A 27,942-nucleotide genomic window follows, 5' to 3' on the forward strand; every position below is an offset into this window, starting at 1 on the left:
CAAAAAAAAAAAAAAAAAAAAAACAAATGGGTTGTACAAGTTGTATTGATACTTGAAAATCTGATTTGTTTGGGCTCGGCTTTGTTCCAATCGAAAGAGGTAAATGAACCACATAATTAATTTCTTTCGTTCCGATTTATTCTCTGTTTTTGTTATTGGGAATTTATGGCTTCGATTTGCAAATAGTTGGAATATCAGATTGTTTGCTCAAATCTTCTCTCCGTATCAAATCTCACAGTTCAAATATCAATTTAAATATTAATAGGATTTGTATTATTATTATTTTATTATATATGAATAATATTTTATTATTTTATTAAATAAAAATAAAAAATCACCCATAAATTTATCATAAATCAAGAATTTCAATTATATAGGCACACTTTATATAGAATAGATATTTATATTAATTATATGACTGCCGGGGTTCTAATCAACATTAAATAGTTTACGTACTACGGCGATATATATAGGTTAGTATTAAGCTCAAAACTAAGTACACCAATAATTAATTACATTTACGTACGTACATGTTTATAATATCTCAGATTATATATATACATACATCTCATGTAGGTCTTCAAATCGTTCGTACTGAAGTTTTTGATATCTAAGGCCAAAAATCAATACTGTCCCAAAAGATATATAATTGTTTTTTTTACTCAATTTGCTTTTCCAACTATATTATGGCTCAACTAAAATTGATCAAAAAGTGTTCGATCTGTGCAACAAAAAGAAAAAAAAAAGGAGAAATTTTCAAAGATGAATATCTCTCTCAAAAGATAAAGTATATTTTGAAGAATATTGAAGTTCATAATACGAAAAGCTTAGGTATACACACATATAATGAAGTAATAACAAACAGAGAGAGAGAATAAAATGTGACATATACTATATTCCACACACGTACATATATATATATATATAAATATATCAATAATAAGGATTAGTCAAGGGTGTATTCCCTAAGGTTTGGCTGAGTAGGAAGGAGACGATTAGGGTTAAGATTGTGATGATCATGAAGAGTTGCAAGTTGAAGAACACTGCTTGGTTGCACTTCTCCACTAAATGGGAATTGATCCAAAACATTCCCATTCCTATTCCAATTAATATTATTATTATTCATTCCCATTCTCTCTACTTCTTCTATCTTTGTCACATGTACTTGATTTTGCTCCTCATAAGCTGCTGCTGTTGCTTGGTGCTCCTTTATCTATTTTCATTTTATATAATTATTATATTATCATATGTAATTAATCATTTATGAATGTCTATATATATCTTTATATATTAAAAGTGCCTATCTAACGGTATTTCTTGGTTTAACATTCTTGGTTTAACAGAATATACTTAAAAATAAAAGAATATTATGTTAAATTTAGTTTGATCTTCCGTTAAAAAATAAACCCAATAATTAAACCCAAAAAATTAAACAATCTTTTAAATATTAATAATCTCTTTTTAAATTAAAAAAATCATCTTAGCCACATATCTCTCTAACAAACTTATCTTGGGAGAATATTAATAATTTTTTTATTTATTTTTTAAAAAAGAAAAATATAGATAAAATATTTAGAAAAGATAATATAAAAGAAGATTGATTGTGTTGGCTTAGAGATTTTTGGGCTTGGGCTTAAAATAATAATAAAAAAAAGATAAAATGGGCTGTAATTAGTATTTACCTTATATGTTTGTGCTTATTTTTAGTTTTATTTTTAATTTTACCACCAAGAGGAGAAGGTTGAAAAATATTAGAATATGAAAATATTATTGGTGCTTATTAGTAATTTGCAAAGAATGTGAAAGTCTATAAATATATAGTTGTGTAGCTATTATTAGATATGAAATGAGATAATAGAACTTTTTTCAATTAGAAGATCAATGTACATTTTACTATTAATAACATACATTATTATAACACAACTATATTTTACTTACTAAATATACTGACACATATTTTATTTTTATAAAACAAATCGTTCAAATAATTATACTATTTTAATTATTAATTCAAATAAAAAACTAAAATATTAAATAAAACTAACACTACGTGGCTTGACACGTAACAATCACCTAGTATATATATATATATATCTCTAGAAATATGTGCTCTTACTCATACCAGATGAAAAATGTGCTCATTATCTTGCTCCAGTAGTTGCTTCTATATATGTATTTTAGCCAATATTAATATTATTTCATTGCAAATATATATAATTAATAATATTAACAAATATATGAGATGTTATATGTACAGTACTAATAATGAGACTTCAGTACCTTTCTTTGAAGATTCTCCATCTGCTGTTGTAAGATTTCAAACTGCTCATGCATAGATAATGCAAAGTTAATCAATAATAATAATTAATAACATAGCACTATTCTACACATATATAATCAAATATATATAGTTATTAGGTAATATAAGGGTTGATATATTAAACTTGATTTATTTAGTATAGTTAATTTTTAAAATTTTCTTGTTATTAAAGTTTTTAGACTATTTTTATATTTATTAATAAAGTGTTTAAAGTTTTCTGTTTTGTTTGAGTAATCTTGAATTTTCTAGAATTATCTTCTATTTGTGCTAGTAGTGAGAATTATGTAGAAAAATGCAAAAACTAAGAGTTTGTTTAGCTGTGTTTTTAGTTTTTAATTTTTAGAATTGTGTTTTCAAAAGTGAGAACATATTTCAGGTTTTTATCATTTTAAAAATTTAATAGTGTTTGGCTCAAGTTTTTTAAAACTATTTTTTAATTTTTTTACTAAAAAAAATTAATATTCTACACCATATTATGATGAAATGAATCCATCCATGCTTGGACCGGATCATGGACCCAGACCTCAGCCTGAACCCAGACTCAAACTCAGACCTGAACCCGAATTCTGACCCGATTTCGGGGTTTGGGGTCCAAGTCCGGGTCTATGTCTGGGTTCGAGTCCGAGGTCGGTCTGGGGTCATGGTCCGAGTCCAAGTCTAGTTTCGGGTTCAAGATTCGAGTCCGGGTCTGGGTCCAGGGTTCGAGTTGGGGTCCAAGGTCCGGGGTTGGGGTCTGGGCTCCGGGTTCCATAGTCCGGGTATGTAAGCAAGAATATAAAATATAATATATTAGACAAAAAAAAATTATTTTTGAAAATTGAAAACTACATTTTAATGTATTCTGTTTTCTAGTTTTTTAAAATTCTGTTTTTAAAATACAATTTTTAAAAAAATTAACCAAACGATCTTATTAATTTTTAAAACAAAAAATAATTTTTAAGTTACCAAGTTAAACAATCCCTAATTATTTAATAATGTTTTTAAATTAGTCCATAGAGTTTTATAAAAAAGTCATCCTATCATTTTGTACCAAGTCAAAAATCACATAAGATATAAAATATAGTTTCTTCTATTTAAGTATTCTCTCTAAAGATCTTTATTATTATCCAACAATAAGATCGATCGAAGTATATATATACCTTGCGAGCTCGGACATTATGGGAAGCATGGACTAAGACTTGTTCGAGTTCATTCAATTCGCCCAAAGTCAATGAACTCAAATCCTCTCCAGTGTAGCGTTGTAAACTCAGTTGAAGATTTTGAGTTTCGCTTATGATTCTTCTCATTTCACCGTGGAGTTGTTCCTACAAAATTATACATTTAAAATTATAATTTTCTTGTTAATTATTAGCCAAATATAGTTTGTGGAGATATATGGTGGTGTAATAATACAATAATGTGCCTTACTGTGTCATTTTGCTCCACAATTCGAGTTCCTGTTGTGAGTTGATACTTCTGTATTATATTCTGCATACTGTAAAAAAAATAATAAATATACTTAGTAAAAACTAAATATATATCAAAATTTATAATTTATACATATTTGAGTGCCCATTAAATTTAATTTATTATTATAAATAATAATGACCAAAACTGCGATTCAGAGAATTTCATCATTATTTAATTTTTGACATGTAGCTATATATAGTGTGATACGTATATAATAATACATTATTCTTGGTTTGAAAATGACATTAATTAATTGGACCACTTCCACAAATATTCCTAAGACAGAAGAGAAATTTCTACATTGTTTAAATACAACTGAAGTATATAATAATAATTAAGTAATTAATAAATTAATTTAATTAATACCTTAAAGGGTCACTACAGAAGTCATATAATTTTCCATTGGCAGAGAAAATGATGAGACCGATCTGAGCATCGCATAGCACAGCAAGCTCATGAGTTTTCTTTAAAAGCCCAGCTCGACGTTTTGCAAAGGTTACTTGTCTTGTGATTTTGTTCTCTATTCTTGAAATCTTAATCTTTCCACGTCCCATAATTCTGTGCCTAGCTCTAATTCTCCTATCAAACACAACAAAAGTAATATATATAATAGAGATATGATATAAGGAATTAGAGAAAGGAAGAAGGGTTCACACTTACAGATATGATATTGCAGGTATATATGATCCTCTTGTTTGGCTAGAGCACTATACTATTTTGTAATATTTGGCTGAGTAAGAAAAATACCCCATTGTTCTATACATGAATCGAGGGCATGTTGTATTGAGCAATAATGAGATGGTATGTGGTCCCATATATATTCCTTAGTTGGTATATCAAATGTGATATATTATGAATTTTGCTACAATAAAAAAGATTACCAAATAAGGAATGTTTCTATGAGCACTAGCTACACCTATTAATGGAGAAATGGACAGTGAAGTATACGAAACGCATGTGATCGTTTTGACTCATTTCATCAGATCAACTCTCTTTTTCAACTACACTAAGCTTCAATATTAAGTTTGCTGAATAATTATAATTTATTCAATTCACTTAATTAAAATTATATATTATATATAGTATGTATCCCACCTTGAGTGACCATCACTAATATATATTATAGAATGTTTAAGCTAAATATTTAATTATATATAAAAAATATATAAATAAAAACTTAAAACTTATAATATAATGTATAATATATAACTTAATATATATGTATAAGTGTAATTATAGTGTCATAGGTATATATAAATTGGAGAATATGTGATACACAAATTCAAGTAGTTATGTTTGCATACATTTACGGTAGCATTTAAGCTATAGTTATTGTTACTCCTGAATTTGCCCAAAATACGTGGACCAACCGGATGATGACACGTAGGTGGAAAGGGTTTGGCGTTTATGTAATTCAGCTAAGTCATCTTAAGCGCAGGGATCAACCTTAGACATGCCTCCCGGAGATGGCATGTAAGTCTCACATGCTCCCGAAGAGCAAGGCTACAACAAAGCATCTCCGGGAGGTGTCAGATCCTATCTGAACAGTCATCTCGCATTTAATGCCGCATGGGAGGAGACGTATTGAAACTGCCATATGTATTAAAGTCTGACGGCACAACCCCCACTCTGCACCTACTAGGCTATGATCAATAAAGTCTAGTGACGGCTACTCTGTGAGGAATCACATCAGTCAAAAAGGATAAAGGACTACATCCATAAAATCCTTACAAAGCCTAGGGATTAGACCGTGCATTTCCTATGATATATTCATTGGGAATGTGTGGCTTTACTGATAGATACAGAAAGACATGTACCTCAATTCTAGGGATCACCCCACATAAACACTATAAATACCCCCCAAACTCATTAAAGTAGAGGTCAAGAATTCTGGGTTTCATAAGAACTAGAAGAGGAAAAATCCACCAAGAACATTCTCTGTAATAAATACTATCATAAATATACAGACTCGTGGACTAAGGCTCATTAACGCCCCAACCACGTAAAAACCTCTCTCTTAATTCCTTAAAGCTCTCTTAATTATTATTATTTTATTGGTTGCTGAAAACCTCGGTCAACAGTTATGTTTTATTAATAAATGAATTGGTGTGTAAATAGTTAGGTATGTTAGTGAATAGAAACATTATTACTGTAATTTTGGTTGTGTAGAGAGAAATAAAATGAAGAAGAAAAGAAAAGACAAAGTAAACAAAGAGTGTGCATGTAAGCACATGACTAGTTTGAAGTTTGTCTTTTTGAAGAATTTGAGGTGGAAGTTTCAATGAATTCAGATGAAGTTGGTAGCTTGCATACAAGCATGCTGTTATGTTTTGAGGCCTACAAGCAGCCTGTGTAGAGGAAGAGAAAGAAAGGATCATTCTTTGAAGATTAATAAGACAAGTTTGATGGGACTAGACACCTTTTTTTTCCCTCTTCCTTTAACTTTGTCCGTTAGCTTGGGTGAATGTATTTATATATAAAAGTAGTGTGTCGTGCCTCCTTAAGGTGAACCTTATCTTCGTAAAAAAAAAATCAAGTGCGAGCTGCTTTTATATTTATGCATTCACACCTAAACCCAAATGTATATTCATATTAGATTTTGTGTGGCTACCATTCATGTTTTTATGTACATTTATTTACTATTTTACTTCTTTTGATGTTATTATTTTATTTTATTACACACAATCTCTTTCTCTCTTTTTACTCATCAACATTAGCTATCTTGTTTGTGTTTAAAAAAAAAATGCTCAATGCTTTTTCTTCGCATAAACAATTATACTATTCAAAGTTGATTACTCATTCTTTCATTTTTTTACTACATGTCTATAGATTATCACACTATTCTTTTACTTCCATGCATCACTTCAATTTTACTGTTAAAAAATGATTACTCATCTTTTTATTTTTTGCTACGTGGAGATTTGGGGAGGAAGCTCACATGCCTATAAATTATCACTCTTCTTTTTTTACTTTCATGTATCTCTTTTTCCATGCTATCTCTTTTTTTTTATTATTATTATTATTATTTTGAATATTAATCCTTGGGCATGTCTTTTGGAGGTCACAATTTATCTCCTCACTTTTCACACAACACAAGTCCCATTAGTGAACTAAAGAACTTCCTCCTAATGCTCTTTCGTGCCTTAACAATTTGCGAAATAAAGTACGTTGTTTAGACTCTCTTTCCAATAACTCAAAGGATGTTAATTGAGGAAGGGACATGAAGTGTCATGATCATTTACGTCAACTGGACAGCTTAGCTGGTCGTGTTGAGGAGCTATCTTCGAGAACACTCTTTCTTAGATATAAACTACTGCAGGCGTCAACTGTCTTTTCCAGAAAGGATGCTGAGATGAGGTGTGTCCTTATCGAGCATGATAAAAACATGCATCTCCTTTGCAACCAATTCAGTAGGAATGTGGAGATGTTAAAGATTGAGATCCAAGTATAGTTTTGTAAGTATTTGGATGCTAGACATATATCTCCTATCCTTAACAATCAGGGTACTCCTTTTGATAATATGTATGAAGTTCCCATGTTCCCCGAAGATTATGCATCGAGCCTTCTTGTACAATAGAATGAACTACACGTTCTCTTTTTTTTTTTTTTTTTTTTTTTTTTTTTTTAAATATATAGGTACCCTGCATATTTTCAATAGTAGCACGCAGTTTGCTACTTTGTATCACTTTTTTTTTTTTTTTTAATTTGTTTGGCTATTTGTAATATACATAATATTTTATATATATTTTTTTTAGCACTGGACTCCAAGGAAAAGTGTACTTGTGTTTTTGTTTAATATATAAATTTTGTTATTCTATCAACTCACTCTATCTCTTGTCTCAGGTATATATGTATATATTCATCCTTAACAAACTTGTATAATGACGTTTTAATTTTATTTTTTTCTCAAATATTCTTCTTGATCTACTATAAATAGAAGCTTAGTCATGCATATTTTAATTATCGTGATATGTCTTCTTCTGTTTGTCACGAAATTACCCACTCCAAAAGAAAAGCAACATGACCTCTATTGTTATTTCCATCTGAAGGCTAGTCATCCAACAATGAGGTGTTACATGTTAAGAAATTTTTTTAATGAACGACTAGAGAAAGGACAAATTGTTTTGGATCAAAATGAAATGGAACAAATGTGGTTTCCCTACATCGAAACGGAGGAGCCGCTACAACACACAGAAAAGAGTTTTCCCTCATTTTAATAGGGATATCATGGGGCATACATATCGAGGAATTTATAAAAGAACAACCAAAAGTAGATAGCATGGTGGAGCCGTTGTTAAAAACTAAATTGTTTCGTAATTTCTTCGATTGCTTAAAATTTGGGCAAGATACAAGAATTGAGGCTACAAAAGTTTTGCTTAAAATTTCCTAACAACATAGCCCTTTTTGTTATATGGTAGGGCACCCAATGCATAATATTGATAAAAAAATCTGAAAGCAACGATTGTTTTAACCAATGCTGACATACAAACATCTCCGTTCCTTCACAACCAACCGTCATATGTTGAGGCAAAAGTCAATGGCCTAAAAATGAAACATGCTTTAGTAGATAATGGAGCTTTAATAAATCTTATGCCAGTTTGAGTATATTCTGCTATAAAAGAGGTAAAAGGGGAGTTAATCCTGCAACCAATCACAGTCATTAGATTTGTTGCCAAGTCTGTAAAAACTATGGGGTATGTAACTGTTGAACTATAGGTTGGACCAATCAGAGGACCCATTCGTTTCTATGTGATAGAAGCAGACACTTCGTACCATCTCTTATTACGACGACAATGGATTCATACACATCATACTATAAGAAATATCACTTTAATTACTAGCACAGTTCGCTACTGCGCTGGTAAAAGTAACTTTTACCAGCACATTTTGCAAACTGCGTTGGCAAAGAGGTCAAAGTTTTACCAGCGTATATTTACAGTGGCTAAAATCTAACTTTTACCAGTGCATTTACGCGTTGGGAAAAGTCATTTTTGCCAGCACTTTTCATTTTATGCTGGCAAAAGTTCTAATACCAACATTGATTTGCCAACTCCCTTTTGCCAACACATCACAAGTAAATTCTATTTTACCAGCGTAATACCAACTTTTGCCAGCACATTTTAGTGACATTTCTTGTAGTGTCATTATGTGCCATCGACATTGCATCAATGTGTCAAGACACACTTTCGAGGAAAAGATGTTCATATCACAGCTACCAAAGCATCGTTTGCTAGAGAGGAAGCTCACATGGCTGAAGCAATGTTCTTTGACGAGCTTTCAGAAAATAATATGAAAATGGTCACAAGACCACGTGTGGTGTGCTTACACCAATGGGAAGAATATGAAGCAACGAATAATCCTTCAATTGCCAAGCCCAAAAGAGAAAAGAAGGTTCAGAAAGTCACATTGCCTAATGAGAAAAAAGCGTATTGTTTATGACGGTGTGCGGGGTCGGCTATCATGTCTGACCCCACCATTGCTATAAAGAAATACATGATGCCCATTCTACCAAATCTTGACTACTTTCTTGATGAAAATATCTTACCCAATCAAGCAAGTCATACTGCTTCTTTTTCATATATCTTTTCTTTAAATCCTTTATGGCTACGGTTAAAGATGACAACAGAGATTGTTCATCATTGGATAAAGGGGATACCATTGAAGCTGTACCACAAATCGGCAAGAGAAGTAAAACATAAACATCCTCCAAGTTTACAGTAAATTCTCCCCAATTTATAATAAAAGTGTGAGTTGTCTTACTCTAATATAACACTAATTGGTTTAGGCTTGATTTTACATGGTATATCTCTTGAAATGGGAGGGGTATTTTGGACGTTAAAGTAAAACAAAAGTGTATTTTGAAAACTTTTTGTAGGGTGGAATATTAAGAGTGGCTAAACCCAATTTAAGCCACGGATGTCAAATTTCTCCATAGAAATAGGTAACAAAAAATGGCTGAAATAAGTAACCTTTATATGTTTAATTATATGTATTTTTTTTTATTTAAGCGCTTATATATTACAATACATAATTTGAGACTCAAACCCATGACTTTCAATAGACACTCTCTTATGGCCCCTCAAGTGGTTTATATGTATTGGAAACTCATTAGGTTAATTTTTTTTTAGAAAATGAACTCATTAGGTTGCGCAAATGTAATACACTTAAATATTTTTAAATTTGAAATACTTCTATTTCTAAATTGTTAAACATTTTTAAAATTGCAAATATTAAAATATTCAATTTAAAGAATAACATATATTAAATAATATTTAATAGTCGCATATGAGAACTACTAATCTTAGTAGATATACGTACTATTTTCTAAATATTTTGTAATGGGCTATTTACAAAAATATGGAAAAATGAACATATGTTTTTATATATATGACATAAAAACTTAATTACCCTAAATATGACATATTTTTAAAAAAACTTACAAATATGGGAAAAAGTCATGAGGAATGCCATAAAAAACTTTAAATTTGTGTTTCTTTTTATTTTTTTTTCTTTTTTTTTAAAAAAAATAAAACACTAAAATAAATAAAAGATGATCTCAACTGTAGATGTTGTTTTTTTTACAGAAATTAAACATATTTTTTTTTTATTTAAACTACTGTTTCTTTTTTTTTCTTTATTTTTTTGTTAAAAACTAATTATTTCATTAAAAGCAGCAGAAAAAAAAAACCAGTTTCATCAACATCATCCTAAAAAAAAATAATATAAAAAAATATAATCTAAAAATAATACAAACTTTAAAAACCAGTTTCATCAATATTGAAAGAAAACTAATAATTTCATTAAAAGAATAAAAAAATAGTTTCATTATGTTATTACAAAATTTTTATTTCAAGTTACTTTTTTATTATTTTGTTTCTAGGTTCGAAACTTACACTTATATTTTGTTTTTAATATTGGTATGCATGGTGTGTTGTTTTGATTATATTTGTGATTAGTATTTTTTTTTTTTTTGTAAATTTTTGTGTGTGTGTATTTTTTTTATTTGATTGTCTGATGAAACTAGTTTTTGTTAACTTTATAATTAACATTAATATTTTGTAATGATTTTTTATAGCGTCAAAACTGGTTTCACAGGTCAAAACTAGTTTCACAGGTTTTAACTGTTCTGTAATGGGGTTGCTCCATTTTTATGATATTATTGTATTTTTTTTAGTTTGTATAAAACCAGTTTTATTATTGTATGATATTTGAACAACAATTTTTATTTTATTTTAAAACACACATATTATTTTATTATTTTCATAACTGGTTTTTTAAGTAACTAGTTTTCATAACTGGTTTTTTATTGTTGTTCATAATTGAGTTTTAAGTTTCAATTTTTTATTTGATTATTTCAAGAAACTGGTTTTTATTTGTTTGTTTTTATTTTGGTTGTTTTACTAACTGGTTTCTCACATTCCACTGTTTTTTTGTTATTCTTTTATGATTTTTATTGCATTTTTGTTTCTTTAATTTTCTTTGTTTCTTTTTTTCTCTTTGATTTTAATTTCTTTTTCTCTTTGCTATATTTGCTACATAATGTATGTTTAAATCAATTCTATTTTTTGAGCAAGCAAATTAAATGCCAAAATAAAAAATGAAGTTAGAAATTTGGTTATTAGGTATTGATATAAAATTTATATGTTCAAAACTGGTTTTTAAATTTAGTATCGTTTGTAAAAGTTTAGTTATTAGGCATTATGTATTTTTCATTATGTTATTGATGAAACTATTTTTTTTTTGCCTCTTTTAATGAAATAATTAGTTTATTTTAATATTGATGAAACTAGTTTTTAAAGTTAATATCGTTTTTAGATTGTAATTTTTTTCATTATCTTGTTAATGAAACTATTTTTTTTTATTCTTTTAATGAAAATATTTGTTTCTTTCAATGTTGATGAAACTAGTTTTTAAAGTTTGTATTCTTTTTAGATTATGATTTTTTATATTGTTTTTTTTTTCATGATGATGTTGATGAAACTGTTTTTTTTTTTTTTTGTTCTGCTGTTTTTAATAAAATAATTAGTTTTTAACAAAAAAAAAAACAAATAGTAGTTTAACTAAAAAAAACAAGTTTAATTTCTGTAAAAAAAAAATGAGATATAAAAATGTACACTTATTATATCTTTATATATTAAAAGTGTCTATCTAACGGCATTTCTTGGTTTAACAGAATATACTTAAAAATAAAAGAATATTCTGTTAAATTTAACGATTAGGTTTGATCTCCCGTTAATAAATAAACCCAATATAATTAAACTCAAAAAAATTAAACAATCTTTTAAATATTAATAATCTCTTTTTAAATTAAAAAAAATCATCTTAGCCACATATCTCTCTAACAAACCTATCTTGAGAGAATATTAATAATTTTTTTAATTATTTTTTAAAAAAGAAAAATCTTTATATATTAAAGTTAACCTCACGTTATCTAATGTTTTCTCTGGATAAGTATATGAAGCAGAAATACCACTTCTATCTTTGTGTGATTGCAGATATACCACTTCTGTCATTGACCCACTTTTTAGCTTTATAAATGAAGATGTTCATATAATATTAACACTTTACAGAATATTTATAGATATAAACTTACATTACAATGCTATATTAAAAAAAGAACTAAATAGAATAATCTACTACTCCAATAATAAATTTATTTACAATTTTATAATTACACTAATATTATTTTTAATACATTATTAAATAATATTTCAAATATAAATATTTAATTTTTTCAAATAAAAAATTTGCAATCTTTAAAAATAAAATACATTCAAAATCTTAAAAAGACCAAAATCTTAAATGAAACTAGCAATACGTGGCTCGGCACGTACATTCACCTAATATATATATATAAATATATATATATAAAAAGAGAAAATAAAATAGTTTGAGAAAAAAAATTAAAGAAAAAAAGAGAGACACAGAGAAATTAGAAAAAAAAAAAAATTAGAGAGAGAGAAGAGAAAGAAAGAAACAATAAAGTAATTATAAATGTAATGTTTGAAAAAAAAAAAAAGTTAGTGTTTGGTGTAAATTTTTCAAATTGAAAAAAATCCTAAAATGTAAATACAAAATAAACTAAAAAAAAATAAAACTAATTAAGTTAGAAACAAAAACATGAAATATGGGTTTGGATAATAGGCTTACAAAAATATGGCATATCAAATACCATAAAAAGTCTTAAATGTAAAAAAATGCCATAGAAGGATGACAAACCTATAAATGTCATATTTTTGTAACTTTTTTACAAAATCCCATATTTGATGTAATTTTCACTTTTGTAATTTCCTCGAAAAGTAACCCCAAAGATGGACTTGGAACAGTCTGGGCCGAATTCTACTTGGGCCCAAAAGAAGTATTCGGTCACTAAATAGCTACTACTAAAGTGGAATATGAAAGAGGAACAACAAACATATATATAAACATTCATCAATTACATCAAATTATAATGTTTGGAATAATTAAGGTTTCACAATTTTTATTTTGTCACACCCATTTGAAACACTTTTGTTCAAACATTAGTTTCTTGCTCCAAGTAATGTCATCAAGAAATCTTCATAGTCTCCTGATGTATCACCAACAACTGCATCATCAAGACTGGTTTTGTACAGATTTTGATACTCTTCCCTCACTTTCATAAGATCGATTTCGGCTCGGCTCACAATAGCCCTACTTAGGGAGTCCTCATCTGTTCCAAACCCAACAATGGAGTCCCTAATGACCTGGTAACGGTACTCAAAAAATGTCATGTAACAACATGTAAGAAACAAAATAAAAGTACAACACATTTTGACAAGACAAAAATTACCTCAGCAAAATGTTTCTCAGGTGAGTCTAAGCAACAAATAATCACTTTTAAGACAGACTCGAACTTGCCATTCCCACAACTCAAAATGTCCTATTCAAATCAATTTATGCACATTAATAATATTCATACATAAAGCAAGAAACTACAAAAGTTTTTGGTAATAAGGCCATACCTGAGCAATAAGATTTCCATAAGTAGTTTTGTAACATGCAAAAGTTTCTCTTAGTTGATAGAAATTCCTAGTGCTGAGTATCCAATTAACATGATCATCGTCTAATTGCTTTGTTTTAATAGCCTCATGTAATTTAGATGCCTCTAAATTAGCAATACCAGAATCCACCTCATCTCTGTCATACCTATATGAGCTCACTACAGCCACTAGAAGCTATAGAAAAACATACAAATTACTTTACAATAGATAAGCATTGAGTATTTAAGGCCTAAAGGGGTGTTTTGTTTTCACCTTTGCTAGTGAAGAAGGAGACACATTTGATGCAATATCTTCTTCCAAAGAACAATGAAAAAGACAAGTGTAAGCTTGCCTCACTCCCACCAAATGGTCAGGAGATGAAGCACATGACATCTCAACTATGATTTTGAGATGCTCAACACTTTTCTTACTGTTTTCCAAGGCTTCCCGGGCTAATTTCGCGTCCCTTTCGCAAGGATCATACGCCCACAAAATAATCGCTTTCTGTTTCAAAAGATTGGGAGATATTATCATTAAGCCATTCCAAATTAAAATAGGTGTAACAAAGTTCATACCAGAATCAATTCCTTTTCATTCTTATCTAATATTCTGTTTGAACCCTTATTATCTTTTTCCCAATTGATTATTAATCAAAACCCAACTTCAGTAACAAGGAAAGAATCAAAAAGTATTAACAAACTAACATAGAAAATCACCAAAAACATATCAAAATTATAAAAAAGAAAAATGAAAAAAAATAAAGAAGTGCATACTCCAAAATCTCCAGAGAGTTCAGAAGAGAGACGGTCAATGAGGGATTCATTATAAAGCTGGAAATAAGTGTGTCTAATATTTCTTCTCTGGTTTGCATTTCTGTGTCCTAATATCCTTATCAGTGTCTTCTCATCAGTTCCCCATCCTGTAAAATATGAAAATATTAGATAAATAAGAAGAGTATCTCTCTCCATCAAAACCTCAAATTGAAAAACAAATAATGAATAAAAGAAAATAAATAAAACCATGGAAAGCTTTCTTGAGGGCGTTGGCATCTTCAGCTGGAGTTGGAACAATATGAGGTACGGTCAGGCTCCCCATTCCACTCTCTCTCTCTCTCTCTCTCTCTCTCTCTTTCTCTCTCTCTCTAAAGCTAAAGCAAAAACATAAACAGATTATTATTTGTTTATTCCTTTTGTTTTAGACAGTTTCAATGTATGACTTCCGAAACTAACGCTATAAAACGGTAAAATTTTATGGGCACCTAATTACATCACCAAAAACAACTGTAACATCTCCAACAAAAAAAAAAAAAAACTGTAACAGTTACGTACTAATTGAGTTCTTCCTTGGCCCACAACAAATCAATTTGAATCAAATATACAGTTTTATTTGTCCAAAAATATTTTTTTTTGGAAAGGATATACTATTTTGATCATCTATTTTGCAAAAAATTTGGAATTCACTCTCTATTTTATTAAATTATAAACTCGATCATATATTTTTTTACAATGGTACTTAACAGTACTTCGAGTCTAATTTTTAATAATTTTTTTTTTTATTATAATCAACTTAATGATAATTTTTAGCACGATTCTTCTCATAACACTTTTATATTAGATTATTGTTAAGTTTTATTTTGACCAAAAAATAACTTAGGGGTACTATTTTGTATTATTCAGCACAATATTGTTATGATGCAAAATTTGCATTAGTGTTTGTGACGTGAGCGGTGTGGTTTTTACTTATTTTTTCAAATCAAACTGCACATATAGTTTTAATAATTTTTCAAACTGCGATCGCACTGCAAGAGTTTAAAACTGTAAAAAGCACACTACAAAAATGTCTGACATCCGAAACTTGTGCTAGAAAATAAAACGAATTTTTTTTATAGGTAGCTGAATTATATGACCAAAAATAACTATAACAGCTACGTGCTAATTAACGAATCAATTATGAATCAAATATTTAGGTTTGTTTTTTTTACTACGTGTTGTGTGGTGTAGTGGTAGGGATCGCTCTTACTGGCATCTTTCCTTGCTTGGGTAAAAGATTCGAAACCCACCACAACTCCTCTCGAAGGGATTAAAGGCTTGTCTCTCTGAGCTAGCTTGATGTAGGTGGTGTCATCTATGTGATGGGAATCCTTAAGGTAGTTAAGGATAACTCAATTAAAGCAGGTTGAGGTATAAGGCCCCTATAACTAACACGTGGTCCTCAAAAATTGTTAAAATGACCGAAAAAGATTGTCAAAATGACCAAAGGGGTGGAAAGAGAATTGTACTAGATCTATTTTTTTTTTCTCTTTTTTCATTTTTTTTCAAATTGTGGTGCAATGACTGTCTTTTTATTTATCATCATTAATTAGATAAAGTCGGTTTTCTCTAAAATTATAGTGTAATTATATATTGTAGTATTTTTTTTTTTAAAAAAATAAATTTAAATTTTGTGTAATACACATTTTTTAACTACAATTTTTTTAATCGATATTGTAAATTTGCATCTTAAAATGCTATTCTACATTGAAGCACAATATCATATTGTAACAATATCATATTTGTTTACTTTTTATATCAAATTCAGCATACAATTGTTTCAAAAATAAATAAATAAATAAAATTAGCATAAAATTAAAATTTTGCATTAGAGATAGTCACCGCTAAACTATCATACTTTTGTTAGAAAGGTAATAATTGTGTTCTCATCTTATTCTTATACTGCTATTCTAATAATGGAGATATAAATAAAGGGATTATTTCACAAATATATAAAAATAATAAAAAAATTATAAAAATACAGTTGTACGGAATTTTAAATATGTTTACGATTTTTATGATTTTATTTACATAATATACGGTATTTTTATGTTGTACTCTTATTAATTTGTTATTGATTTTTTGTTATCTATATATTATTTTTTATTGTTGTTTTGATGTTATTTTTGTTGTTATTTTTATGTAGTTTTCTTACTGTTTTCGTATTATTTTTATAGAAAACTGTAAAAATGTAACAAAAAAAATTACACGTAAAAATATATATTTTTTTTACAAAAAATGATATTTTATGTAATTATCCCGTAAATAAATGATGTAGCTAAAATATGGGTAATTACTATTTTGGACCTTGTATTTTGTAAAAGTTACTAATTGGACCATCTGTTTTATTAAATGACAAAATGGATCCTGTATTTTCTAAAATTGTACAAATAGGACCCTGAACTGATTTTTTGTCAAAATAAAACTTAATAATAATCTAATCTAGAGATGTTATGACAAATCTAGTTACATTTTCTGTACTTGTTCGTGTTAGAAATTGTCTTAAAGTTGGTTATATTAAAAAATAAAATTATTGAAAATTGAGCTCAGTGTCCTATATTTTGAAAAATATAAGATCTATTTTTTCATTTAACAAAATATAGAGGGTCCAATTGGTAACTTTTGCAAAACATAGGGTCTAAAATAGTATTTACCCTTAAAATATAGTTGAACCTCCCCCTGCACGGGGTGGTTACCAGGGCCGGCCCTAAGTTGAAATGGGCCATAGGCAAAATTTTTTTTTGAGTCCTTACTATAAAGATAAATAGTATTTTTAAAAATTATTAAAAAATTATGTATATTTTTTAAAAGGTAATTTTTTTTATTTAGGTCCCTAGAATGAGTAAACCCTAGGCATGACCCTAATCCGCCTATGCCTAGGGCTGACCCTGGTGGTTACTTAAAAGGCCATGCGACATTCTGCATGAGGTATGAGTCGTCATGAACTCATATTGGAAGAATACACTATTAGGCGATTAGTACTTGCTTAATTGGTAACCCCGGCAGACACAAAAATTTGTTCAAGATTCTCATTAATGGGCTTAGAGTTTAGAGTTTAGGGTTTAGGGCTCAAGGTCCTTAAAGATTCAATCATGTAAACTCGTTCAACTTCAAGATTTACTGCGAAGCACGAAATCAACTCTATTAATTTGATGTACTCTACAAATATAATAAACCCCTCCACCATAGTGGAGGAGATCCGGACCAAAATTGTATACAAAAATTTTGCTAAATTCATATTTTGTGATCTTGGGTAATACAAGTAAAAGGAAGAGTAAGCTATTATTGTCAAAATCGGGGCTAATCTCTATCACTACAAAAAAAAATAATTTTAGTCACAATAAACTTTGTGACTAAAAGTAAAAAAAATTGTAACTAATTATAAATCATCATTCATATGTTGTGACTAAAAGGTCCATGATGACTAAAAATATTAGTTACAAAAATTACAATTTGTTGTGACTAAATGTATTTTTAGTCACAATATTTATTGTCACTAATACTAAATTAGTAACAACTTGTATCTAAATATATTTTAGTCATAAGTAACATAATTTGTTGTGACTAAAAGTCACATTTAGTCGCAAATAAATTTTATTGTGACTAAAAAGTTATCACTAAAATAACAATTTTTTATAGTGTATGTAAATCTGGTGTCACTATTATTTTTAGCCTTTGATGTCATACTTTTGTAAATGTATTTTAAATTAATTAATTGAGATATAGAAAAATTTGCAGCCATGTGAAAATTTTGAGTGGATGTACTTTTTCTCTTATAAAGAATATATATGTGTTAAAATAAAATAATAAATTTATCAAGGTTTAAATTTTATAGAAGTAGATATTATTATAAGTCATAAGCCTATGATCATCAGCTCAGCAACAAAAGAAAAAGATAGAAAAAGTATTAAAGGCTCGTCGCTGTCAAAGGTCTTGTTCTGCATTTCATTATTAGAGCTGGAGAGGGTCCATAATGGTGACATCAAATAATATATAGCAGAAGAAAAACAGGTGCACACATGAACCACATGCAACACTACATATCATTCTTATATATTTATTATTATGTATTGTTCAACAAACTCCATTCATATTAATATTGAAACTGACGTATTTCTATATTCTGATAAAATAAATTATCCATTCCAGTATACACATTTTTATATAGATGTCTTAGCTATGAAGAAATATTATTTCGATTCTTAATTAAACTTTTGTTCATTATTGAAATTAACAATTAGTCCTTTCAGCTTTAATTCATTATTTTTACTCAAAACTATGAGCAAAGCTAAACAAATGCATGTATATTATATAAGCTACTTTTTGATCGACGTAATTAATAGTGGAAAAGAACATCTCAGTTTGGTTGATATAATTAAATTGAATTTTGTGTGAGGAGCTTATGATACGAAAGGCCTATTAATTTGGATAGGCAGTAATAATTAATGGGAATTTTACAAAAATACTGCTTTTTGACCAAAAGTTTATATTTATACTGGGACACGGCAAAAACAACTTTTGTACTGCCCAAGCCCAATTTCATTACTTTTGTACTACCCAAGCCCAAGATCATTTCATTTGTACTGTGAACAGTACAACACACGAAGCTTGACCTTGTTCGTGTGTGAGGAGACGCCGGAGACGGAAATCACCAAGAAAAAACCATTAAATCCGGCGAAGAGTTTTTTGAAAAGGAATCAGAATTGAAGAACAACACGAACAGAAAACCGTCCCAACAAAATAACAGAGGTAAACACAACAAACCCAAAAAATAATTTAATTCTTAAGAAACCAAAAAAAATTAAAAATAAAAAAAAAAGGATTTAGATCTGAAGTTTTAAACAAAAAAACTAAAACACAACTGTGATATTCTTTAATTTATGATGCAAAAACATAAATGAGGGTTGTTCTATTGTTAATTTGATGTTTGCAACACAAAATGATTTCGAAAAAAAAAAATCGATAAATTGGAACAATTATTCAAACACAACATCAGGGTTGTTCAAATGTTGTTTTGCGGTCAGTACTACAACAACATTCATACATATATGTATCAGACAAATATAATAATAAAAACTTTAAAAAAAATAATGGGTATTTCTGTTTGGTTGTTTTTGTGTTGTTTTATTGTTGTTGTTTTTTTTTTGTTGATTTTTTTTTTGTTGTTTTGCTATTGTTTTATTGTTGTTATACAATTGTTTTAACATTAAGTAAGACCCTGGAATGACAGGTAATGGAACGTGTACCAGTACTCATCAAGAGCAATGGACAATGGAATGAAGATCACAATTATGAGAACTATGTGGCTAGTGGAGAATTCATACCAACAAAATGCAAGTACGAAGAGCTACTGCAAATACTGGTTACTTCATTGGGGTGCGAAAACACCAGCACAACACTACAAATACAGTACCAAGCTAAAGAAGGAATACCACCGATCAAAATATGCAACGATCGAAGCCTCTACTTTTACTTGGAATTGAAAATGAAGGAAACAGATTTCACAACATATCCACTATGTGTGAACCAGGAAAACAACAACAAAACACGTGCTGCAACACCAAATTCGATATCCACAACAACACCGAATGAGTATAATGTCGCAATGATCGAAAACAACACAACAACGCTTGAAAACAACATAACAACAACAGAATCGTACACAACAGACGGGAAAGAACGATTAGAAGGGGAAAAGTCGAAACAATAGAAGATGAGGAGGACAAATTCGACATAATTGACTATGCAAATCTGGTTGCTGAAGAAATGGTGGAACAACTTGAAAACACCAGTAAAAAACTGGATCCAGAAATTGACATCAACAATGCAAAGTTAATAACAGACAAGCAACACCCCGAAGTGGAAAAAGGACAGGCATACAAAGACAAAGAAACACTAAAAAATGTCCTCAGCTACTACGCAATCAAAAACAACTTTCAGTACAAAGTGTGGAAGTCACGCTCTCAAGAATACGATACGAAATGTGTTTATGAAAGCTGCAATTGGTCACTAAGAGCATCGAGAAATGGGCCAACAAACACATTCATAATCAGGAGGTTTGTTTTTTAATAGTTTTGTAATGTTGTTTTTTTTGGCATCCTTAACAAATGACCTGTTTTCACAATTTGTACTGAAATACACATGATTGGTATCTGCAACAGTTTTGTTTTAATATTTTTTTAATGTTGTTTTTGTTGTTTTTGTTTCAATAGGTTCTCAAATATGCACACATGCCCCATAAATATAAGGCATGAAGACCAAAGGCAAGCAACATCGAAACTGATAGGGGAATGCATAAAACCGAAGTTCTTGAACATAAAGACCAAGGCAACAGCGATGGACATAAACAGGGAGTTGAAATACGGATTTGGCATCAAAATGAACTATATGAAAGCTTGGAGAAGTAAGGAACATGCAGTAAACGACTTGAGAGGAAATGCTAGTGACTCGTACAGCCTAATACCGAGTTTCTTACACATGGTGGAAAAAACAAACCCTGGATCATTTGTGGATCTGAAAACGGCAGAAGACAACAGCTTGCTCTTTGTTTTCATGGCGTTGGATGCATCCATAAAAGGGTGGGGAGCATGCAGACCGATAGTTGTTGTGGACGGAACGTTCCTCAAAGCGGCTTATGGGGGAACTTTGTTGTGCGCATGCACACAAGATGCAGCAGGTCATATTTTTCCACTAGCGTTTTGTGTTGCAGATTCTGAGAATGACCAATCTTGGAAATGGTTCTTCAAAAAATTTAAAGAAGCGTATGGTGTACGGGAACACCAATGCCTAATTTCAGACAGAAATGAAAGCCTCATCAAAGCAGCGAGAGAAATCTATCCAGAAATTGCACACAGTTACTGCGGTTACCACATTTTGAGCAACCTTAAAACAAGCTTCAAACAACATGCTGCCAAATACAATCTGCCATTCTTTGGAGCAGTGAAAGCCTACACAGAAAAGCAATTCGAGTTCCACATGGCTGAATTGGATGGATTGGACAAACGCATAAGACCTTACCTCAAAAAAATCGGGTATGAAAAGTGGTCGAGAATTCATAGCCAAAACAAGAGGTATTCCACAATGACATCAAACATATCGGAATCAACAGAAACCTTTGCAAATTTGGCGACAAGGGAGCTACCCATTACAACGCTGCTAGAATGCTTGAGAGCATTGGTGCAACAATGGACGCATACTAATAGGACAAAAGCACAAAACACCTTCACTAAGCTATCACCAACTGGAGAAGACATACTGTTGAAGAATTACACATACTCATTGAATCTGGAGGTAAAATATTAATTATGTTTTTTTTTTTGTAGTGTTGTAGTGTTGTTGTAGTGCTGTTTCAATAGTTTTGTATTGTTGTTGTATGAATTACAGCTAGGTTTGATTTTTTTTTCAATAAAATTTAAAACGGGTTAAAGCAACAACGAGATTACTTGTTTGAGGTAACAAGAATGAAAGAATCGTGGGAAGTAGACCTAGAAAAAAGAACATGCACGTGCAACGAGTTCCAAATAGATGAAATGCCATGCGGGCACGCGGTGGCCGTGATGAGGAGATGAACATGGACCCGTACACCTACTGTTCGGATTACTACACAAAAAAAAAATTGGTGGCAACTTATTCGGGGACGGTTACCCAATAGGACACCAAAGTGAATGGGAGGTACGGAAGAAGTGAAAAATATTACAGTCTTGCCTCCACATGAAAGAGTAAAATCGGGAAGACCAAAAACATTAAGAAGGAAGGGTTTGGATGGGAAAGGGATCAACACAACAAGTGCGGCAAATGTGGAGAACGGGGCATAACAAAAGAACATGCGGCGAGAAGACGTAGAAGGGAATGAAAACAACAACGAACAACGGTGAAACAACAAAAGAAAACTACACTTACGTTATGAGAATTATATATTGAGGAATTTAAATTTCGAAATACACGGGGAATACGATTTTTTATTTGAAAAACATTGATTACATTAGGAATTGTTGATACTCTAGATTGGATATTAAAAGATGTTGGATACTAAATTGAATATATATATGAAGTTTGTTATTGAAACAGTTGTGCTTTTAATACTGAAATGAATATTTGGATTCAAAAAAACAGAGAAACTATAAGAAAAAAAAAACAAAAAAAGAATGGATGTGAAATGAAAAAACAAACAACTTTAACATACCAACTTGTTTGTACATAAAAATAATAAGAAAAAACATACAAAAATAAAAGATTACATATTGTCCACACAAAGCGTAAGGAAAAACAACAGAACACCAATGTTTGTTTACGAAAAACAACAAGAAAAACATTAAAACAACATTAAAAAACTATAAGAACAATAACAGTCTGATTGAAAAAGCAAATCACTTCTTGGGAAGGCTGGGAGGGGCCTCGGATTCACTTTCAATGTTCTCAGTTTGCTTCTTCATCCCATACTGATAAAATAACGCAGCCAAACGATCGCGGTGAATTTCCACATCAAAATCAGAGGATGGGATGGGTTTGCCATCAATGAAATACTCAGCAAATGATGCAACAAAAACACCACAATCACTGGAAAAAAAAACAATAAAACACAAAAATAGACACTATGATAACACTGATAAAAAACAAAGTCAACAACAAAAAAATAAAAATACAAACAACCAGTGAAAAAACATTGAACACTAAACATAAAACTTACGCTGTGACCTGCTCGGGTAAACCATCAACAGCAACAATAGGGAACGGTTCCATAGTGCTAAACTTAGTTTCGTTGCGAAGGCCTTTGAAGTCTAACATAGAGAAGTAATATGGTAAAATAACAGAGAAAGGCTTGCAAGCCTCTTTGGCAGCAGTCATATACCTCCCAGAACGCAATGAATTGTACAGATATATGCGCCTGTCAACTATGTTAAGACGACCACAAATCCAATGATCCTGTAATTTTACATTGATAGGCATAACAACATGATCAACCAAATGCCAAGGAGTGGCACATAATATCTTACCACCTTGAATGTACTGGGCCACATTGTGAGAAAGAGACAACACCGATATATCGTTGTTTTTCTCAACAAACCTCTCATACAAAGTTGTTATGCTAGAACAAAAGAGGCAATCAGTTGTGGTGACTTTGATTTTCGGCTCGGCTGAGTACATTATTTTCTTACGAAGATAATAGAAAATGATGTCAATGTCTTTGAACAAACGGATAAAAAAGTAAGTGAAAAAACATTCAAACTTATGAAAAACTAACAGAACAACACTTAAAAACATTAAAAAAAATAGATAAAGAAAATAATATGTAAAATAATAATAATAATAAAAAAAAAACTTACAGAATTGGTAAGGAAACAATTAGGGTAGGCAAGGTTGTGAAACCACATCTTGTTGCTGATGTCCTCAACACCAAAACGAAATGGCGGAAATATAGTGTCCTTACCCTTACAATACACATTAGTTGTTGTGCTAAAAAAAAAACAAATATCAAAACGAAATGAAAAAATAAAAAAAATAGAAAACAATAACAGATATACAACTGAAAACACATACAAAAATACTTACTTAGATTTGTGCTTTCTAAGACCTGAATCAACCCACTTGACAAAATCAGCTTCCAATTGCGGATCAACAGGTTCACCAATCTTGTTGTCCAACGGGCACAAACCACGCACATATTTAACGACCTTATACACAGAATCATCAGGAGAAACCGAGGATGAACCTGATTTAGATGCACCAGAAGCAAGCTCAATGAATGGGGATTTCAAAACAGCTCCTTTCTTCCGATCCCTCTTTTGAGGACGTAAAATAGGAGTCTCTTGAAAAACAACCATTTCAAGATTAGTCTTCTCAGAAGTGTCAACAGGAGCAGGGGCATGAGTTGAGGAACCAATCTAAAAAAGAGAAAGGATAAATAAAAAGACTTATGTTTTAATTTCAAACAGTACAATTAAAACACCATAAAAACAACAATATAATACCAAATAAATACAAATATAAAAAAAAAACATAAACACAAACCAAATTCTCCACAGCTTTAACAGCAGATGCAATTGTTGCATCAACATCAATGTTCTCCTCCCCACCTTGAGACTGGTCAGGCTGATAACAAAAAAAAACAGTAAAACACTATTAAAACAAACACAAAACACAGAAACACACAAAAAAAAGCACAAACCAAAAATGATGTCCAAACAAGAAACACACCTGTTTGATCTCTGCAATAGGTTCCACAGTTTCAGAATTCTTGGCATCATCGACCTTGCCGGTATCATCATCCCTCGAAACAACCGCGGGGACAACAACACCCTCATCGTTACGAACATCGCCCGTGTGAGCCTCATCCTGACCAGCACCAACACCATCTCCACCCAGATCATCATCATCATCATCAGTTTCATCGTCATGATGATCATCTCCTTTGTCATCGTCGAATTTATCATCCTCGTCTTCCTCCGAAGTGGAATCTTCATCATCCTCATTTTCTGAAGTACGAAGAGCATCTTCAGACTGAGATCCATTGTGAGTGGGACCACCTTGGGATGACTGAGAAAAAAAAAAGAATAAACATAAGTAACTGTATAAAACAACATAAAAACACTATTAAAAAAATAACAGAAAAAGTAATGACAATTTTAAAAAAAAAAACCTCAATAAGAATGTCCAGCTTCTTGTTCATCTCAGCAACAGATTTCATAAGAATCCCTTCCGGTGACAACAAAAGATAAACACTTTTTAAATTCCTCAAACTCAACTCGGGAGACATTCTCATGAGCAGTTGATGAAGAAGAACCCATCGAAGCCGGAGTTGACCAGCAGGCTTGGAACCACCTTTAATTTTGAATTTCACAGCCTCGGGAGTAGTCTCACCAGAGAAAAAATCAGTGAGGCTCAAACTCAATCTCTCAACGGAAGTTGGAGTGAGGTTTCTTAATTTTAACTGAAACAACAAAAACCAACAAAAAACAATATGCACATGAAACTGAAATTATAAAATAACAACAACAATAAAAACATAAAGTGTAAATAATGTATACAAAAACAACATTAAAACAACAGTGAAAAAATAATAAAAAACAACAGGATTACCTCTTTCAAAGACCGATCGAAAATGAGGGTGTTCATGACATCCATTTTCACCATACCCTCCTTGTCCTTGGGTAATTTAGGCCAATTCAAGATCCTTGGAATGCCAACATTTGAGTACAAGGATAGTTTCCCAATAACATACGGGCAACACTCGAAAAACCAGAATTGAATAGCCAAAGGAAAACCCGATAACACTGTAATACCCACCATCCTCGTCACTACGAACTACCCTCTTATAACCAGAATCTATCTTACCCTTCAAAGAATGCATAGTGATATCAAAACAATGCTTGCCCCACCCAAATTCATTATATCGACCACTATCCACAACATCTATTTCCTCAAACGAAACAACTTTACCCGGGGGACCACCTAACAAATAACACTGCACAAAATACAATACAGCCAACTTGACTGCAAGATCGTCGTTATCCTTAAGATTGTCAGCAATAAAAGCAGTCTGAATAGCAGCCTTGGTAATTTTTTTGTACCCCTTAAAACTAGATTTGACCAATTCATTATCATCTTGCTTAAACTTATAAAAATCAGAATCAACATGACAATCTAACCCCGTGACCAACGCAAACTCTTCAATACTAAACCTAAGGTATTTCCCTTGGACACAAACCCAAAACTCCAACCCATTAGGCTGCTGAACCTCCCTCAACAACAAACAATGCAGCAATTGGTAATGAATTATGTACTCAGGAATTCGAAGAAAATAACCAAACACAGATTTTGAAAAAATTTCCAATTGCCTTTCAGTTAAAATTCTCTTAATGTCACCAAGAACAGAGTAATAACCAGATGTTACTACTCTAGAATGATAAAATTGAGATCGAGTGTACTTGCATTCCCAATCCTAAAAAACAGAACAATGAAAACACTGATAAAACACCAAAAAAACAATACGAAAATAACAACAACAAAAAAACAACCAAAAAACATAGAACCGAATGCATAACATCACAAACCTCAACCGTCCTATTAACAGGAATTTCTTCAGAAACACCTGATGATGGCAACACCTTCACAGGGGATTTACCCTTGCCCTAAAATAAAAAATACCAACACCAACAAAACAACAAAAAAAAAATTAACAAAAACACAAAAATAAATCGAACAATATATATAAAACAATTACAAATACATAAACAAAAACAAACAAATACCCAGAAATATGAACCTCAAATATCGAATTTAACCAAAAAACAAAAAACCCCAAAAACAACAACAGATAAATAGTAAAATACCTTAACAGAAACAGGCGACTTAAGAAATTCAGAATCCAACTCAAAATCTGAGTCTGAATTTTCAACAACAGTTCGAGGTCTTTTTCCTCGAGTGTTCTTCGAAGGTCCAGCAATGGTTTTTCTCTTAACAGAAGGGGAAGTGGGGCTAGGAGGGTTCTCTTTCAGATTTTTTTTACCCATTTTTGATTTGGGTCTGGTTTTCTGGGATTGTTTTCTGGGTTTTGTAACTTTGGCCGGAGATGGTGATGAACGAGTAACGGCCATTATGAAGAACTATGAAGGTATTTATAGACAAAAATAATAAAAATGGGAGGGAAAATGAGAGGGAAGTTTAAGATAATGGGATGGGATTTGAAATTTTTTAAAATGAAAAAACTACCCACTATTACAACCGTCTAAGCAAACTGGAAAATGGGGAAGAAGATGAACAGTTGAAATGAGAGAGAATACCAATTACAAAATTTAGATTCGAAAATAATATGAAAAAAATAAAAGAAAAATACATAAATACAACACTTTTTCATCATAACACATAACCGTCAAAATCAAAACAATTACTTTTTTTTTATAAAAAAGAAAAAAAAACGTGGCAAAACCCTATCGTGACAAGTGGCAATGAAAACAAACACCACTCACATCAAGCGGCTAAAGTTTTAAAGGCAGTAAACTGCCAAAAAAAAAAAAAAAACAGTATAAATGTTGAAAATGCCGTGCAACAGTAAAAAAGTTATAAATTGGGAAAAAACAGTATAGGGTGTAAATTTCCCTAATTAATTCTGACGCAATAGGCTTTTGCATTGTAACCTTGGTTGTAAATCATTTGTATTGTTAGTTCACAAACCACCCATTTTTCAATAGCCTCAATTGTTTTCATATTTGTCACAAATATTTGACCAAAAAGGATCTTTTTGTAATAGTACATGTTATATATTTTCATTAGAACCTTCATTAAGAGTCATATGACACTAATACAAAAGGGGTAAGTTGAAAAATGTCTCTTTTATCAATCAATTAATTAAATTTATCTCTAATTT

General features: G+C 30.6%; 6 protein-coding genes across 8 annotated transcripts; 1 reads left to right on the plus strand and 5 right to left on the minus strand.

Moving 5' to 3' along the window:
• Positions 1-764: 764 nt before the first annotated feature.
• LOC115707234 (MADS-box protein FBP24-like) lies at positions 765-4,568 on the minus strand. 2 transcript variants are annotated; one of them, XM_030635119.2, is made up of 7 exons: positions 4,430-4,568; positions 4,136-4,348; positions 3,728-3,794; positions 3,460-3,624; positions 2,281-2,322; positions 2,123-2,164; positions 768-1,213 (listed from the first exon to the last, which is right to left on the minus strand). In XM_030635119.2, the coding sequence occupies exons 2-7, from the start codon at positions 4,321-4,323 to the stop codon at positions 947-949; spliced, it is 771 nt and encodes a 256-aa protein (XP_030490979.2). In that variant the 5' UTR covers positions 4,324-4,348; positions 4,430-4,568; the 3' UTR covers positions 768-946. The 2 variants fall into 2 exon arrangements, with proteins under 2 accessions (XP_030490980.2, XP_030490979.2); XM_030635120.2 differs by lacking the exon at positions 2,123-2,164 and having other exon boundaries at positions 765-1,213.
• An 8,597-nt stretch (positions 4,569-13,165) lies between these two features.
• On the minus strand, positions 13,166-14,991 carry LOC115708208 (annexin D3). The gene is made up of 6 exons (XM_030636420.2): positions 14,790-14,991; positions 14,544-14,689; positions 14,044-14,274; positions 13,753-13,965; positions 13,581-13,670; positions 13,166-13,494 (listed from the first exon to the last, which is right to left on the minus strand). Exons 1-6 carry the CDS (start codon positions 14,863-14,865, stop codon positions 13,291-13,293), a joined length of 960 nt encoding a protein of 319 aa, XP_030492280.2. The 5' UTR covers positions 14,866-14,991; the 3' UTR covers positions 13,166-13,290.
• Positions 14,992-20,957: 5,966 nt separating this feature from the next.
• Positions 20,958-21,881, plus strand: LOC133035070 (uncharacterized). Its single transcript, XM_061110751.1, has one exon. The coding sequence runs from the start codon at positions 20,958-20,960 to the stop codon at positions 21,879-21,881; it is 924 nt and encodes a 307-aa protein (XP_060966734.1).
• An 854-nt stretch (positions 21,882-22,735) lies between these two features.
• On the minus strand, positions 22,736-23,755 carry LOC133033602 (uncharacterized). The gene is made up of 2 exons (XM_061108550.1): positions 23,266-23,755; positions 22,736-23,135 (listed from the first exon to the last, which is right to left on the minus strand). The coding sequence occupies exons 1-2, from the start codon at positions 23,721-23,723 to the stop codon at positions 22,946-22,948; spliced, it is 648 nt and encodes a 215-aa protein (XP_060964533.1). The 5' UTR covers positions 23,724-23,755; the 3' UTR covers positions 22,736-22,945.
• A 329-nt stretch (positions 23,756-24,084) lies between these two features.
• On the minus strand, positions 24,085-25,268 carry LOC133029321 (rRNA biogenesis protein rrp36-like). The gene is made up of 4 exons (XM_061101841.1): positions 25,216-25,268; positions 24,774-25,112; positions 24,588-24,668; positions 24,085-24,460 (listed from the first exon to the last, which is right to left on the minus strand). Exons 1-4 carry the CDS (start codon positions 25,261-25,263, stop codon positions 24,125-24,127), a joined length of 804 nt encoding a protein of 267 aa, XP_060957824.1. The 5' UTR covers positions 25,264-25,268; the 3' UTR covers positions 24,085-24,124.
• A 111-nt stretch (positions 25,269-25,379) lies between these two features.
• LOC115704077 (uncharacterized) lies at positions 25,380-27,611 on the minus strand. 2 transcript variants are annotated; one of them, XR_009685746.1, is made up of 4 exons: positions 26,909-27,611; positions 26,630-26,707; positions 25,656-26,517; positions 25,380-25,506 (listed from the first exon to the last, which is right to left on the minus strand). XR_009685746.1 is itself a non-coding variant. In XM_030631301.2 (3 exons), the coding sequence occupies exons 1-3, from the start codon at positions 27,170-27,172 to the stop codon at positions 25,732-25,734; spliced, it is 1,128 nt and encodes a 375-aa protein (XP_030487161.2). In that variant the 5' UTR covers positions 27,173-27,611; the 3' UTR covers positions 25,380-25,731. The 2 variants fall into 2 exon arrangements, 1 of the variants encoding a protein (XP_030487161.2); XM_030631301.2 differs by having other exon boundaries at positions 25,380-26,517.
• Between the last annotated feature and the right edge of the window lie 331 nt (positions 27,612-27,942).

The sequence above is a fragment of the Cannabis sativa genome, chromosome 1 (assembly GCF_029168945.1).
Source record: "Cannabis sativa cultivar Pink pepper isolate KNU-18-1 chromosome 1, ASM2916894v1, whole genome shotgun sequence".
Classification (NCBI taxonomy): domain Eukaryota; kingdom Viridiplantae; phylum Streptophyta; class Magnoliopsida; order Rosales; family Cannabaceae; genus Cannabis; species Cannabis sativa.